The sequence below is a fragment of the Elephas maximus genome, chromosome 3 (genome assembly GCF_024166365.1).
Source record: "Elephas maximus indicus isolate mEleMax1 chromosome 3, mEleMax1 primary haplotype, whole genome shotgun sequence".
Classification (NCBI taxonomy): Eukaryota; Metazoa; Chordata; class Mammalia; order Proboscidea; family Elephantidae; genus Elephas; species Elephas maximus.
Window position 1 is genome coordinate 194604600 of NC_064821.1, and position 25347 is coordinate 194629946.

The window sequence follows — 25347 nt, forward strand, 5'->3', positions numbered from 1 at the left end:
CTGAGCTACACTCTCCTTTCCCGCTGCGGCTGCAGTGGCTCCCACCCCAGGCTTCTCTCAAGGGGCTGCACGGCGGGAGGGGCAGCGAGCGGGTCGGGACCCTGGAGAGGGCTGTTCTGGGTTCTGCTACTCGGCGTCCTGGCACCTGCCCGCTAACTTCCGGCAGCCGCGGCCCCGCAGAGTGAGAGCTCCTTGAAGCAGCTCAGAAACGTGAAAAGTGGCTCTTGAATATTCAAGCCCTGAGACTCTCGGAACCCCTCCCCGTCTCCAGGAGGCCGCCGGGTCTGCTTTGGGACCCCCTTAGCGCCAGCTGGTCCAGACAAAGGTCCTGGTCCCGGCGGAGACCAGCGAGGGAGGGCGACCACCGAGTGGGGCTCCGCCTCTGCCTGGTCATCTTTCTGAACTCGCGCTGCTCTGCCCGTCCCCGGCTCCGAGGCTTGCGGGACGGTCGGTGCTGGGGCCCTGGTAGAGAGGAGAACCGCGCGCTCCTCCGCCGGCTCCCGGGGGCCCTTGGCTGTCCCTTGCGCCCAAGAGCACCTCCTCCAAAGCCTTTCTCCCACCATCCCCCCTTGAGACGGGGCGGGCCCTTGCAGCCTCAAAGCCCCGCGCGGTGAGAGAGGCCGGGACCTGTCCTCCGATGCCCTGGATGCTGGGGATCCCGGGGCTTTCCGGGTGCGTGGCCTTCTAGGGCACGCGGGTCTCCAGCTCCACCCGCGGGCGGCTCCCTCGTCCGAGGAGCTAAGAGAAGATCTATTAATTTCTCCGCGCAGAAATCGATGCTCTTGTCAGGGCGGCGATCGATGCCAGCTCTGCCCGGCCTGGCCCTGCTGGACCTGGGGGCCAGCGCTGGCGGATTGGGGTCAGGAGCTGACCCTGGGGCCCAAGGTGCAGAGCGTTGGGGGCTGTAGACCGCCCCCCAGCCACCACCCAGCCCGGCGCTCACACCTTTGCGCGCCGGCCTCTGGCGCCACCCTGTGGCCTCTCCTGGAACGGCGGGGTCTCTGCTCCTGGTCTCCCCTCTCTGGCGTTTTTTGGGCGACTCCCTCCCTTTCTCTACATCTTGTGTTTTCCTTCCCCAGGCCCTGCATTTGGTTCTTTTTGGAGTCCCCACCATTTAAGCCCTAGGGCTTAGAGAGTGCTGCACCTAAGCTACCCCCAAGTGACATCCACATTCTCCTGAAGGAGCTCTAAGGCCGGGGCTGGCTGGGATGACCTGGGCGGCAACCTTCCCCAACGCGGTTATCTCCCTACCTCCTCCCCAAATCTGAAAATGCAGCTGCTTCAGGTTGGGAGAAAGAACGTACCGACTTACCAGTTCCCCTACCCCCAGCCGACATCGCCGGGAGCTGGTGGGATCCTGAGCGAGAAGCCGGCGTTGGGGGGCCTCGGCAAGGGGGGGCCGAGTTGGGGTACCGGAGAAGAGGGGGCGGGCAGGGCCGGAGGGGGCGGGCCGAGCGGCTGGCCCCGCCCCTTGGCGCCGGCCGGGCCTTTAACACCGCCCCGCGCACATGTCGGGGGAGGCCCGGCAGCCGCCGCTGAGAGCGCACAGACGGCCGCCGGGTCCGGGCGAGGCGGGCGGCGCCGCGATGCTGCCAGGCGGACGGCGCGGGCAGCTCGGCCGCTACGGCCGGGCCACGGGGCGGGGCGGCCTGCTGGCCTGGCTGCTGCTGGCATCCGCAGGCGCCGCATCCTGCCCCGAAGCCTGCTGCCCCCACGGGACCTCGGGGCTGCGCTGCGCCCAGGCCGGAGCCCTGCGTAACCTCCGCTACCTGCCGGGCGCCGAGAACCTGACGGAGCTGTGAGTGTCCGGCGGGCGAGGGGGCGCGGGGGCACACGGGCATACCCCTGCCCCGAGGGCGCGGACCCGCTGCCAGCTTGCTGGGCCAGGTGGAGCGGGCGCGGCAGGAGGCTGGCACAGCGCAGCCCTCGCGGAGCCCGGCGTTTCTCCGCTGCTGCCACTGCCCGCAGGCTCCGCAGTCACCGGCCGGACGTCGCCCAGGGCTAAGGGCAGCTGGAGCGTCGGCTCCGGGGAGAAGGAAGGGACTCTCCACGGACCAGGTCTGAGGAGCCCAGCCGTCTGGAAGCCGCTTTTTAGAGCTCGGCCAGGAGCCCAAGCACTGCCCCATGGAAGGGGGTGGTCAGCAGCGGAGAACGCAGTTAGGCACCCTTACCGCACTTCCCTTTTCCGTGGGGCAGGGGCTAGCGCCCATCCCCTTCCTTGTCATGACCAGGCAATGCCAGCTCCTCCCCTGGAATTGGAAACTGAGCTGGAATTGGTGGGAGGTCGTGAGGATTAACGGAGTGGGGTTGAGCTCTCCTCCCCCTATTTCCAGTCCACCCTGTCTTCCTAAGACCCGCATCAAGAGCTCTGGATTTAGATTTGGGAAATGGGGGCCCCTCCTGGTTTCTCTCCTCCCGCTTCCATTTCCCTTTCCACCCTTGTGTCTCCACTTGGAGCTCTGAGTCAGGACCCTTGCTGAGATACCCTCTTCCCTTCAGGGGTTCAAAGCTGGGAAGAATCTCCAGCCTTCTGCAATACTCTGACATCTTGCAGTAATTGGTTATAAAATACTCAAGTACTTCTTAGCAGCTGGTGAAACCTATGGGAGTATTCTGTAATAATTGGCCTAGAGGTACTCAAGCATCACATAGAGATGGCTGAGAAATACTTGAGTATTCTATGTGGCTGGTGGGGCCAGCAAGACCTCCAGAAGAGGAGAGGAACTGCTGGAAAACCCTCCTCCTGTGGCCTTGGGCTTAGAGGGTGTGCAAGGAAGCCTGGCCTCATGCAGTGATGAGCTGGAAGGCACCCTAGGCAGGGACCATCGCTGTCTGGAAGTTACTTGAGCAGCCTGCAATAATTGGCACTGAGTTCCTCGGGTATCTTTCGGTAATTAACGGGAAGGTACTCAATATTTCTCTCTAATGGCCCTAGGGAGACTAGGAGAAGGGGAGATGGCCTTGTCTGGGCCTGGGCTTAGGTCCCTCCATGGAGGGTGGGAGTATGGCATCCAGTTCACTCACCACCCTGGTCCTTTAAACTAGGGCCCAGGCTCCTGAATGCTCCCCATCAGTGCCCCCACCTCCCAATTCCCTTCCAGGTTTCAGGGGTCCCAACCTGGATGGGAGGTGGGTGGGAGAGTGGATGAGGCAGGACTGGGGACTAGGAGGCATGTAGAATGGTGAGCTGAGATGTCCCCTTGGGTGGGGCAGCGGCCTGACCCACCGCCTCTGTCTGCCGGGTTCCCTCCCTCCTCCTTCGCCCTCCCTCCCTCACCCGCAGAGCTAACGAGGAGATAATGGACTCGAAGAGACAGATTGATTATGAATCCAAACGAATGGGGCAGCTTTGAGCACACTGCCTGACAGTTCACACACTCCCCGGCCACTGCGTTCTCACCCCCTCCCTGGGCCCCTACAGTTCTAAACTCCTAGGGTGAGGGACAAGGCCGGGACTAGCCCTCCCTCAGGGTCACCTGGAGGCTACTCCCTAGCCCTTTGGAGACCGAGGACCTGACACCTGGCTGTCCTACTGGGGCCAAGGCTGGGAAGTGGGGAGGGGGAGAGGGGTCACTCAGGCTGGTCCTGGATCTCCATAAGTTAGGGAAGAAGAGGGTGGAGGGGAGGATTCTGAGAACAGGCTCGGCAGTGAGTCAGGGGCCCCTGGCATGAGTGCGTGGGAGGGGGGACACATCTACATGCCATTGCAGGCCAGCCAGAGTTCTCAGGAACTCTCTGATGAGCCAGTTCCAGAAACTGGGCAAAAAAAAAAAAAAAAAAGCAGAAGTCGGGCAGGGCCTGGGGCCTCAGCCACCCCTGTCCCCACATACCTGCTCTTACCTCTTTCCCTGTTTTGCGTTGCCTGCTGCTCTGTCCTTATCTAGCTGTCTTTCTATTTTCCTTTCCTTATCTTTCTCCTCTCCTCGCCCATCTCTCTCTGCCAGTCTCTTCCTGTCATTTCTTTTTCTTAGTCTCTCTGGTTGCTCTCTCCCTCTTTCTTTTTTCTCTCCCCTCCATGTGCCTTCCCATCTTTCTCCAGCCTGTGTCCTTCTCCCCACCATTAACACACACATGCGCAAAATGCTGATTCTATCCTCCCAGAGTCCCTCTCCTCCTTGTGCATCCTGGTTCCCTCCTGGGGCAGGGAGTAGTTGGGGGGTTGCTGACTGACAGCCTCTGTGCCCCTCACCTGCTCTGCTGAAAGGTGGGGGGCGTTGGGTTGGGATTGCTACCTGGATGTGGGGAGGGCCCAGTGGGTTTAAGGGGAGCCCTGATAGTGGCTCCCAAGCAGGTGTGTTTGGGGACACATGTTTGCATGAACACAGGCTTCCTCTGTGCTGGGTGGGGCAGTGATGGTGATGAGCCTGGGCCCTTTGTGGAAGCAACTGTTTGGGGATGACCCCCCCATTGTCGGGCATGAGCGGAGAGGTCCTGTGTGTCCAAGCAGGACACCAAGCTGATGATGGACCTGTGTGTTTGTGTGTGTGCAAACATGTATATTTGTGCATGCAAGAGAGAGATGTGTGTGCATATGTGTGCATGTATGAGGGTCTGTGTGCATGCCCATGTGTGTTCATGCATGGACATGTGCGTCTGTGAGAGGAAGTATATTTTTGTGCATATGTACGTGTGTGTGAGTGTGCATGAATGCCTGGGTGTGTGTGAGAGTGTATGCCTGTGTGAGGGCGTGCATATTTGTGCATGTACGTGTGCATGTGTATGTTCCTGTGTGCACGTGTGAATGTATGTGAGATGTGTCAGTGTGTATACACATGCACGTGTGAGTGTACATGCAAGCAATGGCGTAATGTGTATATGTGTGAGCAAGCCTGTATGTGAACGGGTGCGTGTGTGTATGAGTGTGCATGCCTGCACGGTGCCTGTGTGACTGTGGGTGGCATGCGGGGGGGCCTGTGGCACTGTGACTCCCATCCCCTCTCCCCACAGCTACATTGAGAACCAGCAGCATCTGCGACGTTTGGAGCTTGATGACCTGAGAGACCTGGGAGAGCTGAGAAATCTGTGAGGAGACTGGGGACTCTTTGGGTGTGGGGCTCAGCACCATAGGGACTGGGGGACCAGAGGGTCAGGGAGGGCCGTGGGATCTTAGGGGCCTGGGAGGCCGAAGACTGAGGGGCTGGGGGCAGTCAGAGAAGCTTAGGAATTGGAAAGTCCAGGGTAGCTGAGGAAACTATGAGGGTGTGGGGAGGGGAACAGGGCTCAGCACTGGGGGCTGGAGGACTGGGATGGGCAGAGAGGGCCAGGAGTCTGAGGGGCCCAAGATAGCTGAGGTCCTGGGAGCTGATCCTCCTGCACCCCTCCCCAGCATCATCGTGAAGAGCGGCCTCCATTTCGTGGCGCCAGATGCCTTCCATTTCACTCCTCGGCTCAGTCGCCTGTAAGTGGCCAAGGCTGGGCAGAGGGGTGGGAGGACACCCAGACTTGGGCCATTAATGGGCTTGGACCTCCCCAGGGAACTATTCTGAGCCTGGCCAGGGATCGTGACTCACCCATTCTCCTGGGACTCCTCTTTCTCATCTACTCCAGGGATGGCTATACTCCCAGCTTCTACCCCACCAGCTAGAAGGTCTTTCTTGCTGTTTTACTTCCATGCTGCATGCTACAGGGACACTTCTCATAGGTGCCTGCTCCATCTGCATTACCTGAGTTCTGATATAGAGCAGGCCAAAGGGACCAAGAGATGGGAAGCACTCCTGGATTCTGTCTGGGGCTCCATCGCCACTAACATCCTCCCTGGTGGGAAGCATCCACCTGGCCCCTGGGATAGCCTGGGAGCTGGGGTGTCACGTCTGCCCTCTCCAATCCTGGGAATCACAGCTACCCCTTCTGTAGAGATCAGAGGGGTGGGATGGAAAGGAGAGAGTCCCAAAGGAGACACTCCTGCGGACCCACTGACCTTCTGGGGGCAGACACTCAGTACCACCCCTCTATTGGCAGGTGGAGAGATGGGAAGGGTGGTCGGATCTGTCATTCACAGAGTTGTGCTGGACACTGTGCTCAGTGACACTTTGCAATCCTTATGTCAGTCAGTCTTCACGATCTGGTGAAGACGGAGTGTCGTCCCATTTTGTAGATAAGGATTCTGAGAACCAGAAAGGTTAAGCCTCTGAGCTGCGATCACACAGCTGAAAGTGGCAGGAGAGAACTCACCCAGCTGTCTAGCTCTGAAGTGAGGGTACTTTCTGATCCCTGCGTGGTAGTGTCTCTCCAAGCCAGCCCCCCCAGAACTGATGATGGCTAGTCATAGGAGGGGTCAAGGCAGACAGTCCCAGGAGCCACAGCCTGGCACAGAATACAGAGCACTGGGGTCAGTGGTCAGTGGTGGCTCCTAAGCCGGCTTCCAGTGTGGCCTGGAGCCAGCCCCTCGGCAGGGCTCACTTTCTCATCTCTACAACTAGCCAGCTGGAAGACCTGGGTCCCTTCAACCTTGACTTTTCTCAGTCCCTGAGGAGGGGCCAGAAGGAGGAGGTGGGTGGGGTGGTGGGAGGGGGGAAGCCTGAGGAAATACTTTGAGATCCTTGTCATCTGTCTGGAAGGGAGCAAGGGAGTGTGGGAGCCTCAGTCCTACCCTTCATCCTCTGGCCCCATCCTGGGCTCTGTGGAGAGGGGAGCACAGATGGAACCCCCACCTCCAGCTATGGCCTCAGCACTTTGCCAGCTGGGTCCAGAGGGGTGGGGGGAGGGAGGGGAGCGGCTGTTTCCTCAGATCCCTGTCCCTGGGGCCTGGGGAGGGGGTTAAGTGGGGTTAACCCTGTTCCCCTCCTCCGACTTGTTCTAGTTGCCAAAGTTGGGGAGTGGGGAGGGGGAGCCAGATGTCAGCTTCCTCCCCTGCTCCTCCCTTCCCTCACACTGGGTCAGAGCAAGGTCGGGTTGCTCACTGCTCACGTTGGTCTCTGTCTCCACTCCCACAGGAATCTCTCCTTTAATGCTCTGGAGTCTCTCTCCTGGAAAACAGTCCAGGGCCTCTCACTACAGGAACTGTGAGTGTGGTGGCTTCCAGGGGCAAGAGCGGCAAGTGTGTGCGTGTGTGTGAGTGTGTGTGCCCTGTGTACTTGTCTCCGTGTGGTGGCACGTCACTGTGTGTGGAGCTGGGGGCGGGGGCTGTCTCTTTGGGGACCACGTGTTTGGCTTTAAGCTGTGACCCTGTGTGCCTGCAAACCCCCCTCAAAGCAGAGGCTGTAGGACCACCCGCAGAGGGTGGCTTGGCCTGAGGACTGTTTCTGTGTGCGTGGAGGCTGGAGGCTGGCACCATTCTCTGAGCCTGTGCTGAGTGACCACAGGACCCTGCATGTGTATGTGGGGGCATGGCCCACGTTCCCACCGCACCGCGCTCATGGAATGGAGCAGTGGTCCATGCATACTTGGTGGGCACTATGGCCTCTGGGTCACTCCTGGAGCCAGTGGTCCTTCCTTGTCTCCACACTCAGACCTCTCACCTGGCTTGTCACCCTGGGGAGCCTGGGGTAGGGGGGTTCCATGTAGCCCACAGCCAGCTGTTTTTTTTACTTTTCTGGTGCTAGTTCTTTTTTTCTTTTCTTTTGTGATGAAAATATATATAACAAAACGCTTGCCAATTCAGCAGATTTTACATGTACAGTTCAGGGACATTATGTCGATCATGGTGTGCAAGTATATCCGAGAGCCTTTTCCAAATGATTCCACCACCATTAATAGAGACTAGGTGCCCCCAAGCAATGACTCCTTCTTTTGCCCCCCCTCCCGCCCCTGGTAACCACTAATAAGGTTTGCCAATTTCATGTAAATGGGATTATACAATATTTGTCCTTTTGTGATTGACTTATTTTACTCAGCATATTGTTTTCAAGGTCATCCGTGTTGTAGCATGTATCAGGACTTCATTCCTCTTCATGGCTGAGTAATATCCCATTGCCTTCTATTTCTTTTGGTAACATCTTATTACTGGGTCCAGGAGAGGGACCTGTTATCCTGTGTCCCCGCTCCTTCCTCTCTTTCCTCTCTGTGCTCTGAATGCACTCCCACTTATAGTAGTCACATCCTTCCCTGTGGCTCCTCAGGCCCCTTCCTTGACTCTTTTGGTGTCTCCCACGCCCACCAGGGTCCTGTCGGGGAACCCTCTGAACTGTTCCTGTGCCTTGCGCTGGCTGCAGCGCTGGGAGGAGGAGGGGCTGGGCAGAGTGCACGAGCAGAAGCTGCAATGTCCGGGCCAGGGGCCCCTTGCCCTCCTTCGCAACGCCAGCTGCGGTAGGTGCTGGGAGTGGTGCTGGGGGGCTGGGAAAGGGAGCCTGCTTGGGGGGAGGGCATTACCCGGGGCGGGTGGGTGTGGAGCAGGGCTTGGGAAGGAGGCACTGAGGGGGATCTAGGGTACTGGCCGGGGCTGGGGAAACTGACAGGATCCCTGATGGTACAGTGGTTAAGCCCTGGGCTGGTAATTGGAAGGTCGGCAATTTGAACCCACCCACCACTCCGCGGGAGAAAGATGTGGCAGTCAAGTTTCCTAAAGTTTACAGCCTTGGAAACCCTATGGGGCAGTTCTACCCTGTACTACAGAGTCACCATGAGTTGAAATTGACTCGATAGCAAGGGCAATGGAGGGAGCTGAAGATTAGGGGGCATTGCCTGGACTCAGTGTCATTGAGGAGGGCGGGGGAAGGAGCATTGCCAGGGACTAGGATTCTGAAGCCACTCTCAGTTCTAACACTCCTTGGGCATCCTGGGTGGCCAGGTGTGCCCACACTGAAGGTCCTGATGCCTAATGCTTCGGTGGACGTGGGAGACAGTGTGTTGCTGCAGTGCCAGGTGGAGGGCCAGGAACTGGAGCAGGCCGGCTGGATCCTCACAGATCTCGAGGAGTCAGCCACAGTGATGGTGAGGAACCCCTCATCCCTGAGAGGCCTGGCAGGGAACAGGGGGGACAAAGACATGGAATGAGATACACACTGTGGGGGAAAGAGAGACAACTAATAGGGCACACACAGAGGGGAGAGGTGGACAGAGATGGTGTAGACACACAGAGCTCAGGCTCATGCTGTGGGGCAACCTCGGGCACACACACTCTCAGGAACCCCAGGCTCCATAGGCCCACCAGGGCTTAGGTCCCCTCTCTGGGGAACAGATGCTGGCTGCAAGAGAGAGGGTCACAGAGTGCTCACAGGAGATGAGAGGGACACAACAGACCATCCCTCCCATCCACCCCTTTTCTAGATAAGGAAACTGAGACCTGGGGGGTGGGAGGAGGTGGTGCAATATCTATGCTCCTTCACTTGGGGGAGTTCTTGGGGGAAGTTTCAGGTCTTTTTCTGGAGATTCTGGAAGTAGCATCCTCTCAGATGTGTGACGAGTGAGGAGGCACAGGCTCTGGTTGCAGCTCTCTCACTAATTAATTCTCAGAGTGGCTTTCAGAAGAATCCCTTCATCTGCTTGCACTTTGGTTTTCTTATCTGTAAGCTGAAGAGGTGGACGTGATGGCCTTCTGATGTCCTGCCTGCCTCTAGACATTTTTCTAGCCTCTATCTCTGTTATCCAGACATGTCTTCGGGCACCTGCCCAGCCCTTGTCCTTGGTTCCCAGGCTGGTGACAGGCAGCTGGGAGTAGCCACAACTAAGACTTTGGTGGCCTTGATGACAAGGTCAACAGGGGCCAACAATGGGCTATATCCACTCAAAAAGCTGGCCCCAACTGGGTGGAAAGAGTGGATACACAGAGTCCAGTCCTCAGGGGAAGCTGGGTCAATGGGACTAGGGGTGTATAGTTCAGTTTGGGGGCCCTCACTTTGTGGGGGGGGGGGCAGGCAACAACCAGAGTTGCTGGGGGCTCCTGGAACTATATTGAAGGAAACCATTGGCGCCCTGAGCAAGGGTAGGGGACTCCATTGGGGAAACCACTGGAGCCCAGATATGGTGGGGAGCCTTGACCACTGAGTGGTCCCTCTCCCCCCAGAGATCAAAGCCACCTGGAGTGAGTCACAGAAAAGGGACAAGGCAGGGGCAAGGGGTTGGCCGTGCCTGTCTGTGAAAAGACCTTACTTAGATCAGTTACCTATTTGGGGAAATTTCAGATGTTTGCTTTTCTGTTTGGGGGATTTATATGTTTGCTACCATCTGTGTTTTCTAGAAATTTATAAAAGTCATACCCTAACTAGGTTAAATGGAAGGGAAGGAAGGTTGATCACCCTTAGTTAAGAGAGTGAGGGGTGTCAGAGAAGCTCAAGGAGAGGAATTATTGGGACACCAGGCCCCAAGGTGATTTGAAGGAGGGATCATAAAGAGAGTATAGGGCAGGACAGGGCAGGGCTTCCCCTTAAGGGAAGTGGTGAGTCTGCCCTGTGGCAGGAACGCAGAACTTGCTCAAGAGGCTGGAAAGCGCTTCTGGAATCTTTGGACTCATGTATTCCAATGGAAGCCCAAGGAAGCCTTATCTCCTCTGGCATTTTATTAAAGGAATTCTACAGTTATGAAATTTCCAGATAAATGAGATCCGTGCACCACTTCATTTGTTTTTGTCATTTGATGAAAATGGCTCTCTCAAATATCGAAAGATCATTTTGTCCACCTCCTCAGCTTACAAGACAAGAAAACCACAGTGCAGCAAGATTTCAGAAATTTCTTAAGGTCATATAACTGTTCCACATGTCCATGGGTTCTTAGGAAGTCTTTTGATGATGATTCAGGATCAAGTCACTTTACTACCCTAACCTCACTCACTGTCTTCATCTGCAAAAAGGAAGTGGTGCTGCTGCTTTGCTTCTAACTGCTGCCCTGTATCAGAGCCATCTCTTCATTTCTGATCGTCCTTGGGCTCAGACTAAGTTTTTTAGAACTGTCTGTAGATAAGAATAAATAGAAAAAAAAAAAAGACCAGACTTACTGGTCTGACAGAGACTGGAGAAACCCCAAGGGTATGGCCCTCAGACACGCTTTTAGCTCAGTACTGAAGTCACTCCTAAGGTTCACCCTTTGGGCAAAGATTAGACAGGCCCATAAAACAAAATAAGACTAAATGGGCCCACCAGCCCAGGGGCAAGGACGAGAAGACAGGAGGGGACAGGAAATCTGGTAATGGGGAACCCAGGGTCAAGAAGGGGAGAGGGTTGGGATGTTGTGGGGTTGGCAACCAATGTCACAAAACGATATGTGTATTAATTGTTTAATGAGAAACTAGTTTGCTCTGTAAACCTTCATCTAAATTATGATAAAAAAAATTTTTTTAAATAGCCAAAGCAAATAAATAAAAAGGCTTAACTAGGTAGTGAGATCCTAGTTGGCGCTCCAATGAGTCGTGTCTGAATTTGGTACTTGGGATTTGGCACTTAGCTGCTCAGATGGGTAGTTTTGGTTTTGGTTTGGGGTATTTTGTGCCTATTTAGAGGTTATTGGTTATGCTGTAGATTTTTCAGATCATTAAATAAATGATCCAGGAGTTAGTTTACAAATAACCTATAAAGGAGGAGGCCATCTCTCTATATTCTCTCCCTCTGCACCTACCCCCCCCCACCCTGTCCTCCTCTCCTTTCCACCTGGAGCCTGAGGGGCTCCCCAAAGACATCTGCTTCAGCCCCCTGACCCCAGCCCCTAGGTGGCTGAAACTCTTCCTGATTTCTTCCTCTCTTCCCTGACCCAGCAATCCGGGGGTCTGCCATCCCTGGTGCTGACCCTGGCCAATGTCACCAGTAACCTCAACAGGAAGAACGTGACATGCTGGGCAGAGAACGATGTGGGACGGGCGGAGCTCTCTGTCCAGGTCAACGTCTCCTGTGAGTCTCCCATGACTTCCCTAGCACCCACTCCTTCCCACATCCCTCCTTCCCTGAAAAGAGGATGAGAGGGTGCGGCGTTGGAGGAAAAGAGTGGGATGTGTGTCTCCATGGCTGCTCCCTCCCAGCTGTTTTCAGACTCCCAGGAAAACCTGATCCTTTGGGTCCTGGGGGCTCGTCAAGGCCAGAGGGACGGAGATGGATTTCTTTCTGGCCCCCTGCCCAAGCCTTGCTACCTGAGGCCCTGAACACCAGCTGCCCTGCCATTCTCACTGCTCCCGCAGTACTTCTTCATGCCGCCCCTCCTTAGGCCCTTTGCCCTGAATCCTAGTTTTAAAAAAGGAAATTCTCCTCCCGAGTTCCTCTTTAGGCTCGCACCCTAACTCCTCTAGGTCTGTCAGCAAATAATATTAAACCCTCTCCTTTTATCATTTTTCTTCTGTTATTGTGAAATACAATGCACATGGAAATATGCATAAAACATATACCCTTTAAACAATAATTATTGTTACCAGTATTTCAGAACACCTCCCCTGCCCCTCCCATTCACACAGCATCCCGCTCCTCCACGTCCATCCTGCCTTGTGTGATGATCTTTTCCTTGCTTTTAAACATAATTCTACACATATGTGCTTCCTTATCCCTATAAGTTAGTATGATCTGTTTCTGTACATTAGATTGGAAATCCTGGTGGCGTAGTGGTTAAGAGGTACATCTGCTAACCAAAAGGTTGGCAGTTTGAATCCGCCAGCACATTAGATAAATGGAATCATACTGTCTGTATTATTTTGTGGTTAGTTTCTGTTGCTCAATATTATGTTTTTTCTAAATTATTTATTTTTTTAATATGGAACACTTCACGAATTTGTGTTCTTCTTGTGCAGGGGCTATACTTATCTCCTGTGTATCATTCACAATTTTAGCCTACGCGCCGCCGAGGCGAGCACTCAGTGTTATGTGTTTAAGATCCATCTGTGTTGATGGGAGTAGCTGTAGTTCATTCAGTTCACCACTGAATAGCATTCCATTACATGAATACTGGCTGGAATTCCCGTATAAAGTATATATGTCTATACATGTAGATATATTTTCTTTCTATTATTGAGGGGCTTCCCTCCTGCCCCCTTCCCCCCAGATTGGGCCTATTTCAAACCCATATCTTTCTTCAAAAAGTTTTTTTTTTTAACTGTATATTTCAGCTTGTTTGATTTTTAAGTCCCCTGCCCTATCTTCCTGAACTTGATTACACTTAATTTTTCTCGAAAATTCTTTAAGCCTCTGAATTTTATAGGCCTGCTGCCTGGTTTATTTAAGATTTACTGTCAGCTTTCTTCGAAAGGCCTCTCCTTGAGAATGTCTTGGGGCCGATGGCCAGTTTCTCTCAGGCCCACCCCCTGATTTGTGCCCTGCCCCGTGGCCCCGGCCTTGTGGCCGGCTGAGCTGGCCCCTGAGCGCTGGCTGTCCTTCTCTCTGCCCGCAGTCCCGGCCAGCGTGCGGCTGCACAAAGCAGTAGAGCAGCACCACTGGTGCATCCCCTTCTCGGTGGACGGGCAGCCGGCGCCCTCGCTGCGCTGGCTCTTCAACGGCTCCGTGCTCAATGAGACCAGCTTCATCTTCACCGAGTTCCTGGAGCCGTTGGCCAACGAGACTGTGCGGCACGGCTGCCTGCGCCTCAACCAGCCCACCCACGTCAACAATGGCAACTACACGCTGCTGGCCACCAACCCCTCCGGCCGGGCCGCCGACTTTGTCATGGCCGCCTTCATGGACAACCCATTTGAGTTCAACCCTGAGGATCCCATTCCTGGTGCGAGAGCCCCCCCTAAATCCTGCCCCTAGTTCCTAGGTTTCATCTGGGGAACAGGTCCAGGTGTCCAGGGAGGCTTGGCCCACTTCCTACTGTCACTCTGACCCCAGATGTTGGGGTGCCTGGTCTGGGACACAAAGGAACCTGGAGTTCTGTTGTCTGAAGGAGCCACCCTTTTGCTGTCGGGCTCTGTCCTTGCCTCCTCCCCCAAGCTGGAGGATTCCTGAACCCCTGTGCTATTCCGTTCACTTGGGCTGGCTGAAGAGAGAGCCCCCTACCAGGGCATCCAGAGCCCAGCTGGAAAACGGCCAGTGCATCTTCTCCCCTGAGGTCCATAGCTCCCTACCTCCCCCTCACACCCCCACCCCATGAAGGGATGAGTCCCCGGGGCGAGGTACTCACTTCTCCCTTCCCCGTCTGACTGCTTTCTCTCGTCCCTCCTGCTGCAGTCTCCTTCTCGCCAGTGGGTGAGTAGCTGGGGCCAGACGGCGGCTTCTATCTGGTCCTTGGCGCCGAGCCTGGGGCACAGGGTGCACCTGACCTCACCCCTGAGGGGTCAGCTGGGGCTGGGGTGGGAGAGTTGCTGGAGGAGCCACAGTGTGTGCCAAGGCCCACACTTTGGCCTTTAACCCCACAGACACTAACAGCACATCGAGAGACCCAGTGGAGAAGAAGGACGAAACACCTTTTGGGGTGAGCTTGGGAAGTGGAAGCCTGTGCAGGCCTTGGGGTTTGTGAGGTCCACTACCAGCTAGAGGCTCGCCTGTGTGTCTTAGAGAACATGTGCCGTCTGGCCTGAGCTGTCAGCCACTCCCAGCCATGCTGGGTCCCCAGGGGAGGAGGGCAGGTCTGCAGGCAGGCTGTGGACTCCTATGGGGGTTAGAGAAACAGTTTCTGCAGGGGAGCCCTGAGAGGGCAGGGAGCCTGCTGGATCTAACCATCCCCACCCCAGGTATCAGTGGCCGTGGGCCTGGCTGTCTTTGCCTGCCTCTTCCTTTCTACTCTGCTCCTTGTACTCAACAAATGTGGACGGAGAAACAAGTTTGGGATCAACCGTGAGTAGGGGGGTTGCAGAGGGGTTGTCCATCTGTCCATCCTACTGGCTTTGTTTCCTCCTGGCTCTTCCTGACTCTGTCCTCTGTATGGGGGGGGGGAGCTGTACATACGTGGAGTTCTAGGGTGTGTGAGCGTGTCTGGGGTCTATATGGGGCCTGGCTGCAGGGTTTGTGAGTGTGTGTGAGCGTGTGTCAGGGTTGGTGCTGGGGGGCGGTTTCAGAAGTAGCAGCTGCTAATTGGTGGCTGGATTGTAGTCAAACACTAAGTGGGTCTGGGTTCTGCAGGGGGAGGGGGGCAGTGGTAGGGGAGTTCTTTGGTGCCCGTGGGGCCCGGGGTTGGATAGGAGCCAGGCAGTGAGAGGCTGTAGTGCCTTCCCTTCCCCCGGCTGCTGTCTTGCACCCTAGCTTCTCTGTTCATCCCTTGCAAGCTAGAGGTGGGGGTTGCCTGCCATGGTCTGCCACCCTGCCAGAGTGGACAGGAGCCAGGGTATGTGCCCGCGCTGTGACCCTGAGCATGGCTGTGTCTCTTCCTTAGGTCCTGCTGTGCTGGCTCCAGAGGATGGGCTGGCCATGTCCCTACATTTCATGACGTTGGGTGGCAGCTCCCTGTCCCCTACCGAGGGAAAAGGCTCCGGGCTTCAAGGCCACATCATCGAGAACCCACAATACTTCAGTGATGCCTGTGAGGGGCTGTGCGGGGTCAAGGGTGGGGTGAGCCCATGTGTGTGCGCGTGCGTGCGCATGCATGGGTACATGTGTGTGCGTGCATGTATGTGTGTGGAGAAGCCCCTGTGCCACAGCCATTGCCCATCCTGGGCTTGAACCATAACTCTCCTGCCCCTCTGCCTTTCCCAGCACATGGTCCTCAGGCTGAGATCAGCCTGACTTCTAGGCCACGTCCCCTCTGGGCAGATGCAGCCTCTACCAGGGCATAGGGCCTGGTGAAGGAGTGGAGGCTGCATTTCGTCCCCATCCACTCCTTTGACTAGATAACAGTATGCGGCACGAGGTTCTTGCCCCAACCCCATTCCTCCCAAAACTCAGGCTCCCATCTGATCCTGCAACCCTCTCCCCAGGTGTTCATCACATCAAGCGCCGGGACATCGTGCTCAAGTGGGAGCTGGGCGAGGGTGCCTTTGGGAAAGTCTTCCTCGCTGAGTGCCACAACCTGCTGCCTGAGCAGGACAAGATGCTAGTGGCCGTCAAGGTGAGACCCTGCCACCAGGTACTGCCGGTCTGGGTTCTCGCCTCCAGGAGAACTGATGTACCAGTACAAGGTGCCTGGCCCAGGGCTAGGATGATGGGGTCTGATGTGGCTAGTGGCTGGGGGTGGGGTGAGCCCCCTGGATGTGGGAGGGTGAGGGCTGACCCCTGCCCCACTGTCCAGGCACTGAAGGAGGTGTCAGAGAGTGCCCGGCAGGACTTCCAGCGCGAGGCTGAACTGCTCACCGTGCTTCAGCACCAACACATCGTGCGCTTCTTCGGGGTCTGCACCGAGGGCCGCCCGCTGCTCATGGTCTTTGAATACATGCGGCATGGCGACCTCAACCGCTTCCTCCGGTAGGAGCACCTAGCCCCTGCCCTGGGCCCTGGGTCTGAGCCCCATTGTCCCTGCCCCACAATCCCATCCCCGTCCTGCCAGTTTTGCCTGGAAACCTCATGGCTCAGGATCAGGCAGGCACAGTTCATCTTCCCAAGGAGCTGTGAGGTGAAAATGTGTGCCTGTGGGACGGTCAGTGTGAAGGACAGAGTGGCAGTGGTCACAGAGCTTGCACCAGCAGAGACCGTGAGCTAAAGCTGTAGCATGGGTGGGCTTTGCAGAGAGCTTGTGTTTATTGGTGTGTGGAACCATGAAGTCAGGCCTGTAGGAGGTGGCAGTTCAGATATCAACAAACACTCATCAGGCACTTTCTGTGTTTCAGGCACTCTGTGAAGTGCTTTACAACTCATTTTCCATACTTTTTTATGTGCTTGTATGGAGCCCTGGTGGCTCAGTGGTTAAGAGTTTGGCTGCTAAGCAGGTCAGCAGTTTGAATCCACCAGCTGCTCCTCGGAAACCCTATGGGGCAGTTCAGAATCAGCTTGACAGCAACAAGTTTTTTTTTTTTTTGGTAGATGCTTACACATTAATATAAATATATGTATTTACTTTCATAGTCTCCAAGCAAATATAGCAGTTTATACTTAAAGTTACTAAAAATAGACTTTTAAATTTTAAGTTAATTGTTTCTCTCGTTTTGGACAGAACAATTCCGATAGGTTTATTTATGTGTGCTGATGATTTTAATAACTTCAAGAAATATACCCATTTCACAGAAGAGGCTTAGAGAGGTTAAGTGACTTGTCCAATGGCTAGTAAATGACCCAGCAGGATGTGGCCCCAGGCAGAGCCCCTGCTGTCAACTCCAACTGTCTGTGACGTCACACTTTCCCTTTGGCGAGCCCTTCTCCCCTGAGACGGGCCCCTGTGAGGATGGGGCAGTGTGGGGCAGAGGTAAGGGCTAGGGTTTGGAATCAGGAGGCCTGGCCTCCAGTCCTTGCTCTACAACTCAGCAGCTGAGCTTCCTTTGCCAAGCAGCTTTCCTCTCCGTAAGAGGGGAGAGTAGAGGGCTATGGGACTGGGTAAGGAAGCACTGTGGTTGTCTAGTCGATTGTTGTGACTTGGTCCTCAAACGTCTGCTGCGGGAGTGAGGGGCCATTCACCCGGTCAGGCTACAGAATTCAGCTGGGAGAGACCCCTGTCTGACACAGGGGTCTGAGCTTATCCTGTGCGTTAGGGGGAGCTGATAGAGAGTGTGGAGTAACAGAGAGCAAGCCAGACCTGGAGCTAAGCCTGGATGCTGAATTGGCACAGACCTGGTCAAAAGAAGACTTTAGAGGAGTCCATCTCTGTGCTTGCTAGGCCTGGCGTAGGTTCAGTGTTGTGCTGGGGGGATGCAGGCCGGCGGCTCAGGTGGTGGGAGAAGTGGCCACCACTGGCAGTCCAGGAGAGCTCTCTCTAAATGCTGGAAGGACCACTGCGGGGATCAGAGGAGGGAGTCATGAAGCTCCCTGGATGCATAGGCCTGAAAGACTTCCCTAGGAGGGCCATCTGCTCCCTCTCACCTCTGGGTCTTTGTACTTTCAGTTCTCTCTGCCTGGTACATTGGGCCTCCCCCAACACATCACCCACCCCCATGCCTTCTCCCTTCCAATAGCTTACCTACGTCTCCACCTTGGGGCTTGGGTCTCAGTTTAGACATCCCTTCCTCCAGGAAGCCTTCCCTGACTTCCTCCATTCTCACCTGAGTGCCCATTTGTGCCCCTCACACTGCACGCTGTGATCCATTTGCCTGCGTTATACTCTCCATTGTAGCTCCAAGCTCTGGGTTTATTTGAAATAAACGAAGAAAGAAATGGATGAGAAATTGGCCAGTGGGAAAGGGCATTACTGGCCAAGTGGCCAGCTCAGGCAAAGGCTCAGAAGAAGGACTATTTGGGGAACAAGGTGAAAAATTAGGGATTGACCTGGAGTGGTGGTGGTTGGAAGGAGGAGGGCACCATAGAAACCTTTAGAAGGAAGGAAGGCCCGGCAGTCATGGCTGAATATTGAGGGTAAAAGTGAGAGAGACAGGGGGATCAAGGAGGACCCCCAGGATTCAGGCTCAGAGCCTGGGTGGGGAAGTTCTCACTGAGGCAGGGTCGGGCTTGGGGGTCGGGGGGGGAGATGCTGAGCTCAGCTTAGGAAGGGCTGCCTCTGAGGTGTCCATTGGCTAGAGATGTAGGGGCCAGTGGGTTGCTGAATCCTGGGGTTGAAGTTGAGGGGACTGCCTGAGAGGAGGACATAGATATGGCATTTGTGGGCTCTGTTGGAAGCCTTGAGGGTGGGCACACCTGCCTGGGCACCCTATTCCAGCCCTTTCAGACAGCCGCCTCCCTGTTCCTTCTTTCCTCCATTGCCAGCCCCCAGTCCCCTTCCCTACTTCATCCCAGCTCCATGGGACCCCTTCCTCAGGCTCCTTCTCCCTCCCTCCTTCGCAGGTCCCACGGGCCTGATGCCAAGCTGCTGGCTGGCAGGGAGGACGTGGCTCCAGGCCCCCTGGGTCTGGGGCAGCTGCTGGCCGTGGCTAGCCAGGTCGCTGCAGGAATGGTGTACCTGGCAGGCCTGCACTTCGTGCATCGGGACCTGGCCACACGCAACTGTCTGGTGGGTCAGGGGCTAGTGGTCAAGATCGGCGATTTCGGCATGAGCAGAGATATCTACAGCACCGACTATTACCGTGTAAGGGCCTTTCGCCTCCCCGCCTCCCCCAGCGTCCAAAGTGTCGCCACCCTGGACCCGGAGTCCCCCGCCGAGAGCAGGCTGTTGCCGGGCAGCCCTCCTCTTCCTCGAGCGGTGTGGGGCCTGAGACTCTGGCTCTGGTTTTTAACCCCCCGCCCCCCCCCCCCCTTCTCCAGCGGTGGAGGGCCTGTTTTCGCTATCCGGGACGGAAACTGCACCATCGGTTTTTCCCTCTTAGCCCTGGCCCCGAAACCCCTATCCATTTATTTTTAATGACAGGCGGGGGCGGGGTCTGCGCCGGGAGGGAGAGACTGTCTCGGGCGGGCTCCCCTTCAGGGTGACGGGGCACCGCCCGCCCGCAGGTGGGAGGCCGCACCATGCTGCCCATCCGCTGGATGCCGCCCGAGAGCATCCTCTACCGCAAGTTCACTACCGAGAGCGACGTGTGGAGCTTCGGCGTGGTGCTCTGGGAGATCTTCACCTATGGCAAGCAGCCCTGGTACCAGCTCTCCAACACCGAGGTCAGCCCCGCCCCGCCCCGGGGTCACCCGGCCAGCCACGCCCCCACGCCTTCTGGTCCTTTTCCCAGAAAGCTCGGATCCTCTTAGAGCCCTTCTGCCATTCATCTCGCTGCCCCAGGGGCACCTACCCTAGCATCCCACCCCTCCAAGCAGACGCTGTGTCCCGCCCCCCCCAGCCCAATATTCCTCTCCCCCTCTCCTATTCTTGCCTCCACTTACGGTCCTAAGCCCAGGCACCACGAGCTCCTGGGGGCGCCTCAAAGAATTTTATAGGTGGAGCCCAGACCCCAATCCCCAGCTAACCTCATAGACGTGGTAGGAATTGTCAGGGTGGGAGGGAAAGGCATGGGAAGAAACAAGAGGGACTGACGCTGCAGCAGAAGGCTAGAGGTTAGACTGCCAGAAGGACAGCCCTGCTCCTCCCCCTGCCCTCCCAGCTGGACACAGCCAGAGCAGGCCCCAGGTGTTCTGTCTCCCAGAGCAGTTCCCACCACCCCCTCCTTGGCTCGCAGCTGTCAGTTTCCATTTCTCCTCCTAATGCAGTGTGCTCCCTGGAGGCTGTGGGGTGGGGGAGAGGGTTATAGATTTTAATTTTCTCAAGCACTGAGAAAAGGAATGGAATTAGTACTGCCCATAACCCAAGTCCTCTAATGGGGGGGAAGAAGGGGGACAGGTTCTAGGCTCCTTCTCCAACTATCTCCCTGTCTTTCCTTATCTGGATCCCTTAGCTGTTCCAACAGTCCCTCCTGGAGTCTAACTTTGATCCTTCCTGCTGCAGTTTATTATTGGAAGTGCTAGGTCCCCACAGGAAACGTGGTGGTTTAGTGGTTAAGTGCTACAGCTGCTAACCAAAGAGTTGGCAGTTCGAATCCACCAGGTGCTCCTTGGAAGCTCTATGGGGCAGTTCTACTCTGTCCTATAGGGTCGCTATGAGTCGGAATCGACTTGACGGCACTGGGTTTGGTTTGGGTTTTAGGTCCCCACAGAGTGGTACCCAAAGAAGGTAGAAGGAAATGTGGGTTGCCCTCTACCTTAAAATGGAAGCCAGCTATTTTTCAAGGCCTTCAACTGCAGTTCTGCCCTATTTTCTTTTTTTCCTTCGGAGCTGAGAGGCAGAAGACCCTTCCCCTTTTCCATTCAGCCCCCAACACTAAGCTGATGTCTTGGCCCTTCCCCTTCTTCAGTCCACCTGGAAAGTCTTCTTAGGGTCTGATTCCAGCCCCTCCAGAAGCAATTCTACCCCCAGCCCAACTTCTCAGTGTCTAGCCTTACTCCTCCCCATGGTTCATTGTCAGAGTAGAAAGGAATCTGGGGATTCACTGTGTCTGGTTAGATTATTAGCACCCAAGAGGCCCAGAGAGGCTTGTGACCTGTTCTGGGAGCTTCATCTAGGTAGGGGCAGCTCTGGGGCTGGCCTCACTCTCCTGTTCCCAGCCTAGTGTGCTGTCTTCTCTGTCTCTCTGGTGGCTCATATCCTCAGGCGATTGAGTGCATCACGCAGGGCCGTGAGCTGGAGCGGCCACGTGCCTGCCCACTTGAGGTCTACGCCATTATGCGGGGCTGCTGGCAGCGGGAGCCCCAGCAACGCCACAGCATCAAGGACGTGCACGCCCGGCTGCAAGCCCTGGCCCAGGCGCCTCCCGTCTACCTGGATGTCCTGGGCTAGGGGCCCGCCCAGGAGCTGGGGCTGGGGAGCTGGGATGCTGGGACCTTCCCTCAGCAACTCCTATAGCTCCCAGCACCCCCAGGGTGATCACAAAGCATCTAACTCACCCTCAGCATGCGGGAGGGGCTCGGTGGGGCTGGGAGTGGAGGATGTTCTACTTCTCTAAGGCAGGGTTCCATCATAGCAATTATATTTATTATCCCTTGGCTGTGTCTCTTGCCGGTTCTTGAGGTGATGTCGTTCAAGGAGGGGGGGACTGGGACTCAGGTAGGGGAACGATGGCTCTCCGGGATCCTCCCTGTCCCTGGTTCCCCTCAGACGCATACCCTAACGCCATGCAGCTTTCACTCTCGCTTCCTACGCTGTGGCTGTGGTTTGCGTCCTGGTCCTCTGGGCGCCTGCTCCACCTGGAGGAGAAGGGGCAGGACAACCCCAGGTCAAGCTTCCCAGACCTTCAGACCCTAATTGCCTTCCTCTGTACTTCATGTTCAGGAAGGCTGGTGCTGCAGGGGAGGGATGGAAGTTAGCTGTCCTGGTGGACAGGATGGAGGCATTGACGGGCTGAGTCTTAGTTGTCTTTTGTGCCCATCACAGAGCAAGCACACAGGAGAACAAGTGGACACGTCTGTGTGTGTGGCAGGGAGGGGGAAGGAACAGGACTGAGGATTGATGAGGGAGGCAGGACCCTTGTTCCTTCCCCTCAGCTCTAACTGTGTGCTTGGAGACCAGCACCTAGAGGCCAGGCACTGGCAAGGTAGTTATTTCCTAAGGACACATGCATCTCCTGTCCCATCTTGCCTAAAGGAGGAAGTGGGGCCTCCCTTGCCCTCCACCTCTTGGAAGACCACTGGCCTTACTGAGTGGCCAGCAGCTTCAGTTGGCACCATGGCTGGGTGAGGTCCCCCCATCACCATCAAATCAAGGGACCTGGGCCCTGCCCCCATCTTCCCCAACCCAAGAGCTCGTGCTACACCCCAAAACCAGGGAAAAGCAACTTCCCCCTCTTCCTGCCACCCTTTCCCCTCACCCCCCCCCCCACCTCCCTCTGCCCCCTCCCAGCCCATCACTTCCAATCACCTACCCAGTTCCTGCAATAACCCATGGCTCCCCAGGGCTAATCTGGTGGCTGTCTCACGTCCCTGGGTGCCCAGCCCTCCCCACCCGGTGATTCAATCTGGGTCTTATCACCCCTAGGCCTAGCCTGGTGGCGTCTGCCTCTTGTCCAGGCTGGTTAGTGCTAATGGAGGTCTGACCCAGGGCTGCAGGCTGATTGATGGTGGGGTGGTCTGGTCCCTGAGGGCCAAGTTCATGGGCACTCCTCTCCTACCCAGGGGTGGGTGGAGCTGCACCACCCCTCTGAGGGAGGGTGCTTAAAGCACATGGAGTGATTGGGAGGAGAGAGGATGGGAACTTGGTAAGGGAATGGAGGCAGGGAATCAGATCCAACAGGTGAGCCCAGGGACTGATGCTCAGAGAGAGACTGAGCAGAGAGGCAGACCTAGGGTCCTGCAGACTGCAGAGGGAGACACAGAGATGGAGGAGACACTCAGACAGAGAGAAAGACACACAGACAGACAGACGTAGGTGGACACAGATGGAGAAGCAGAGGACAGATGAGCGCTGGATACAGATATGGATAGGATAAGCAGCAGGATAAGAGGACGTCCTGGAGACCAGCATGGTCCCCCCACAGCCCCTCCTTCCCATCCACCTCTTCCTCCTGGGCCTCTCTCCAGGGCCAGGGAGGGGTGGGCCACTTCCAGCCTTGGAGGCTCTGGGCGTGGAGGTGTAAGGGAGTCAGGCTCACCCCACACTGAGCAGGATTTAGGGCCTTCACTGAAGCAGAAAGGAGCTCTGGTAGTGCAGTGGTTAAGTGCTCTGCTGCTGACCGGAAGGCTGGTGGTTCAAACCCACCAGCCACTCCGAGGGAGGAAGATGTGGCAGTCTGTTTCTGTAAAGATTTACAGCCTTGGAAACCCCATGGGGCAGTTCTACTCTGTCCTCTAGGGTTGCTATGAGTGGGAATCGACTGGAGGGCAGGGGGTTGGTTCTGGGTACTCAAGCAGAGGGGTGGAGCTTAGGCAGGAGGGACCTGCAGGGCACGTGGAGCATTCCCAGGGCCAAGAGCATCAGGGCATCAGCAGCTCTTAAGACCGTAGCTGGAGGCATTGCTGGAAAAGATAGACAGGTCAGCTCTGGAGGTGAGGGGTTCTGGGAACAAGGTTTGGGCAGGGAAGGGAAAATTCCGGGCGAGCGTGGGAGGGGAACTGAATAGCTTTCATCAATCTGGGAATAGGAGCTGAAGCCCATCACTCCAGCTTCTTCAGGCAATCTGGGCCTGGCACAGTGTGCCAGGGTGGGGAGGGGGCTCGCAACCACAATGGCAGTTTCATGGCTCTCCCACTCCCTCCACTCCACTGACGGACCTCCAGATGTGCTGCAGATGTGCACATGGGCAGGCACCCTGGCCTACCTCACAGCTTGGGCATGTGCGCGCGCACACACACACACACACACATACACACACACACACACACACACAACCTCCTCAGTCACTCATAGCTGTTGAATTCCACTGTCATTAACTGTGCCCCACTCCACCTTGCCGCTACCCCTGCCCCCTCCCTGTTAATTACCTCCTGGCTATGCCAAGTCCATTAGCGACCCCTCCCCGTGAGGGGCCTAGCACCAGCTGAGATGGATGCTTGCAGGGGGATCGATGAAATGGGGCCCCGAGGACCCCATGGGGGGCTGGGACCAGGACACACAGCAATCTGAGGCTGTGGGGATGGGACATCTGGGTCCCCCAGACTGGGACTAGGCCCCTTCCTCCATCCCTTCCTTTCAGAGAAGGCTGTCTTGGTTAGAAGACAGAGATCCAGAAAGGGTGGTGGGCACCTCAGAGACACACAGCACTGAAGAAATAACTTAGAACTCTCCTTTCTCAGGAGGCCTCTGCTGGCTATTCTGTGCCTTCTCTGGGGAGGAGGAATCAGTGGTACAGAAGCCAGCAGGTCTCCCCATAGACTCCCAACACTGGGTTGGGGTCTCCAACGAGCCCAGGGGCCCAAGCCACCCCTGATCTCCTCAAACTTCCTAACCAATTTCTGCCTCCTTCCCGGCCTGCTCCCTCAGGGGCTGGATTCCCGACAGGAGAACAGGGCATCTGGCCGGGTTTCCAGGAATGAGGCGGGCAGAGCGCTGAGCTGCAGGGGTGAGGGATGTCCTGTCCTGTTCTCCCTTGGTTCCCCTGGCTGAAGATAGACCCTAGGGAGCATTCCAGACACAATAAGCCCTGGGCTTTCTGAGCACCAGCTGGAGAAAACCTGTCTTGCCAAATTCCTGAAGTGGTCTCCAACAGGCTTCCCAGTGGTGGTGATGGGAACAGTCCCCAGAGGATCCAGAACCCAGGAATTCTGACTTTCAACCTACTGCCAGGCTGTCAGGCAGTTCAGGTCCCCTCAGAGGGGAGTGAGGTGACTCCACTGCTCAGAGCATCAGTCCCCTTCCAGACTGCCTCTTGGTCCCCCGACCCTCACCCCGGCTCTGAAGACTCCTGTGATAAGATGGAAACTTTGAGTAGCTTTGGCTGTGGGGCGTGAAGAAAGGAACCTGGAGCCCGGGGAGACAGACCAGACAGGTCCAACAGCACAGGGGTGGAGCTGCAGGTGGAGCCCACATGGAGCCGGGAGGGACATGGAGACAGAGAGAGAGGGACAGCCCACAGCAGTGCAGAGACCCAAGACATGAATTGTGTAGGGTGCAGAGACCCCCAAGATGCAGGGCAGAGTCCCAGAGACCCACATGCCTTCCACTGAGCCCTGCCCCTAATCTAGCTCTTGGAACCTAAGCCTCTACCGCCTACCCTCCCACTAAGCCAGCCCTCCTTGCTCTTCTCCCAGGGCTGTTGTTGCCTAGACTCTGGAGCCAGATTGCCTGATTCTGCCACTTAGCAGCTGTGTGACCTTGGGCAGGTTACTCAACCTCTCTGTGCCTTAGTGGCCTCCTCTGAAAGATAGGGATAATAATAGCACTGACCTGATAGGATTGCTATGGGGTTTAAACAAGTCCCATGTGTAGGGCTTTTCCAAAAGGGCCTGGCCTGTGGTGGGTGCTATGTAAGTGTTTGCTCCTATCCCTCCTCTTTCCTATTCCTCCTCCTTCTCCTCTCTATCCTGTCACAAGGCCTCGGGTATTCCCAGCCCAGGCCTTGGCCCTGGTGTTTGGAGTTGGGGCAGGACAGGCTGGCAGGTTGCATTTTGGGGGGATAGTGCTCACAGAAGA

The 25347-nt window shown here is 56.3% G+C and overlaps 1 protein-coding gene and 1 non-coding gene across 2 annotated transcripts; one reads left to right on the forward strand and one right to left on the reverse strand.

Moving 5' to 3' along the window:
* The first annotated feature begins 1586 nt into the window (after positions 1-1586).
* NTRK1 (neurotrophic receptor tyrosine kinase 1) lies at positions 1587-21243 on the forward strand. Its single transcript, XM_049880816.1, has 16 exons — positions 1587-1798; positions 4948-5022; positions 5327-5398; positions 6933-7001; positions 8099-8244; positions 8726-8868; positions 11621-11753; positions 13234-13560; positions 14198-14253; positions 14513-14615; positions 15151-15297; positions 15692-15822; positions 16003-16175; positions 18636-18876; positions 19239-19397; positions 20878-21243. Exons 1-16 carry the CDS (start codon positions 1587-1589, stop codon positions 21061-21063), a joined length of 2373 nt encoding a protein of 790 aa, XP_049736773.1. The 3' UTR covers positions 21064-21243.
* LOC126074138 (U6 spliceosomal RNA) lies at positions 12595-12698 on the reverse strand. Its single transcript, XR_007516942.1, has one exon. It is a non-coding gene; the product is annotated as a U6 spliceosomal RNA (small nuclear RNA).
* Positions 21244-25347: the final 4104 nt, after the last annotated feature.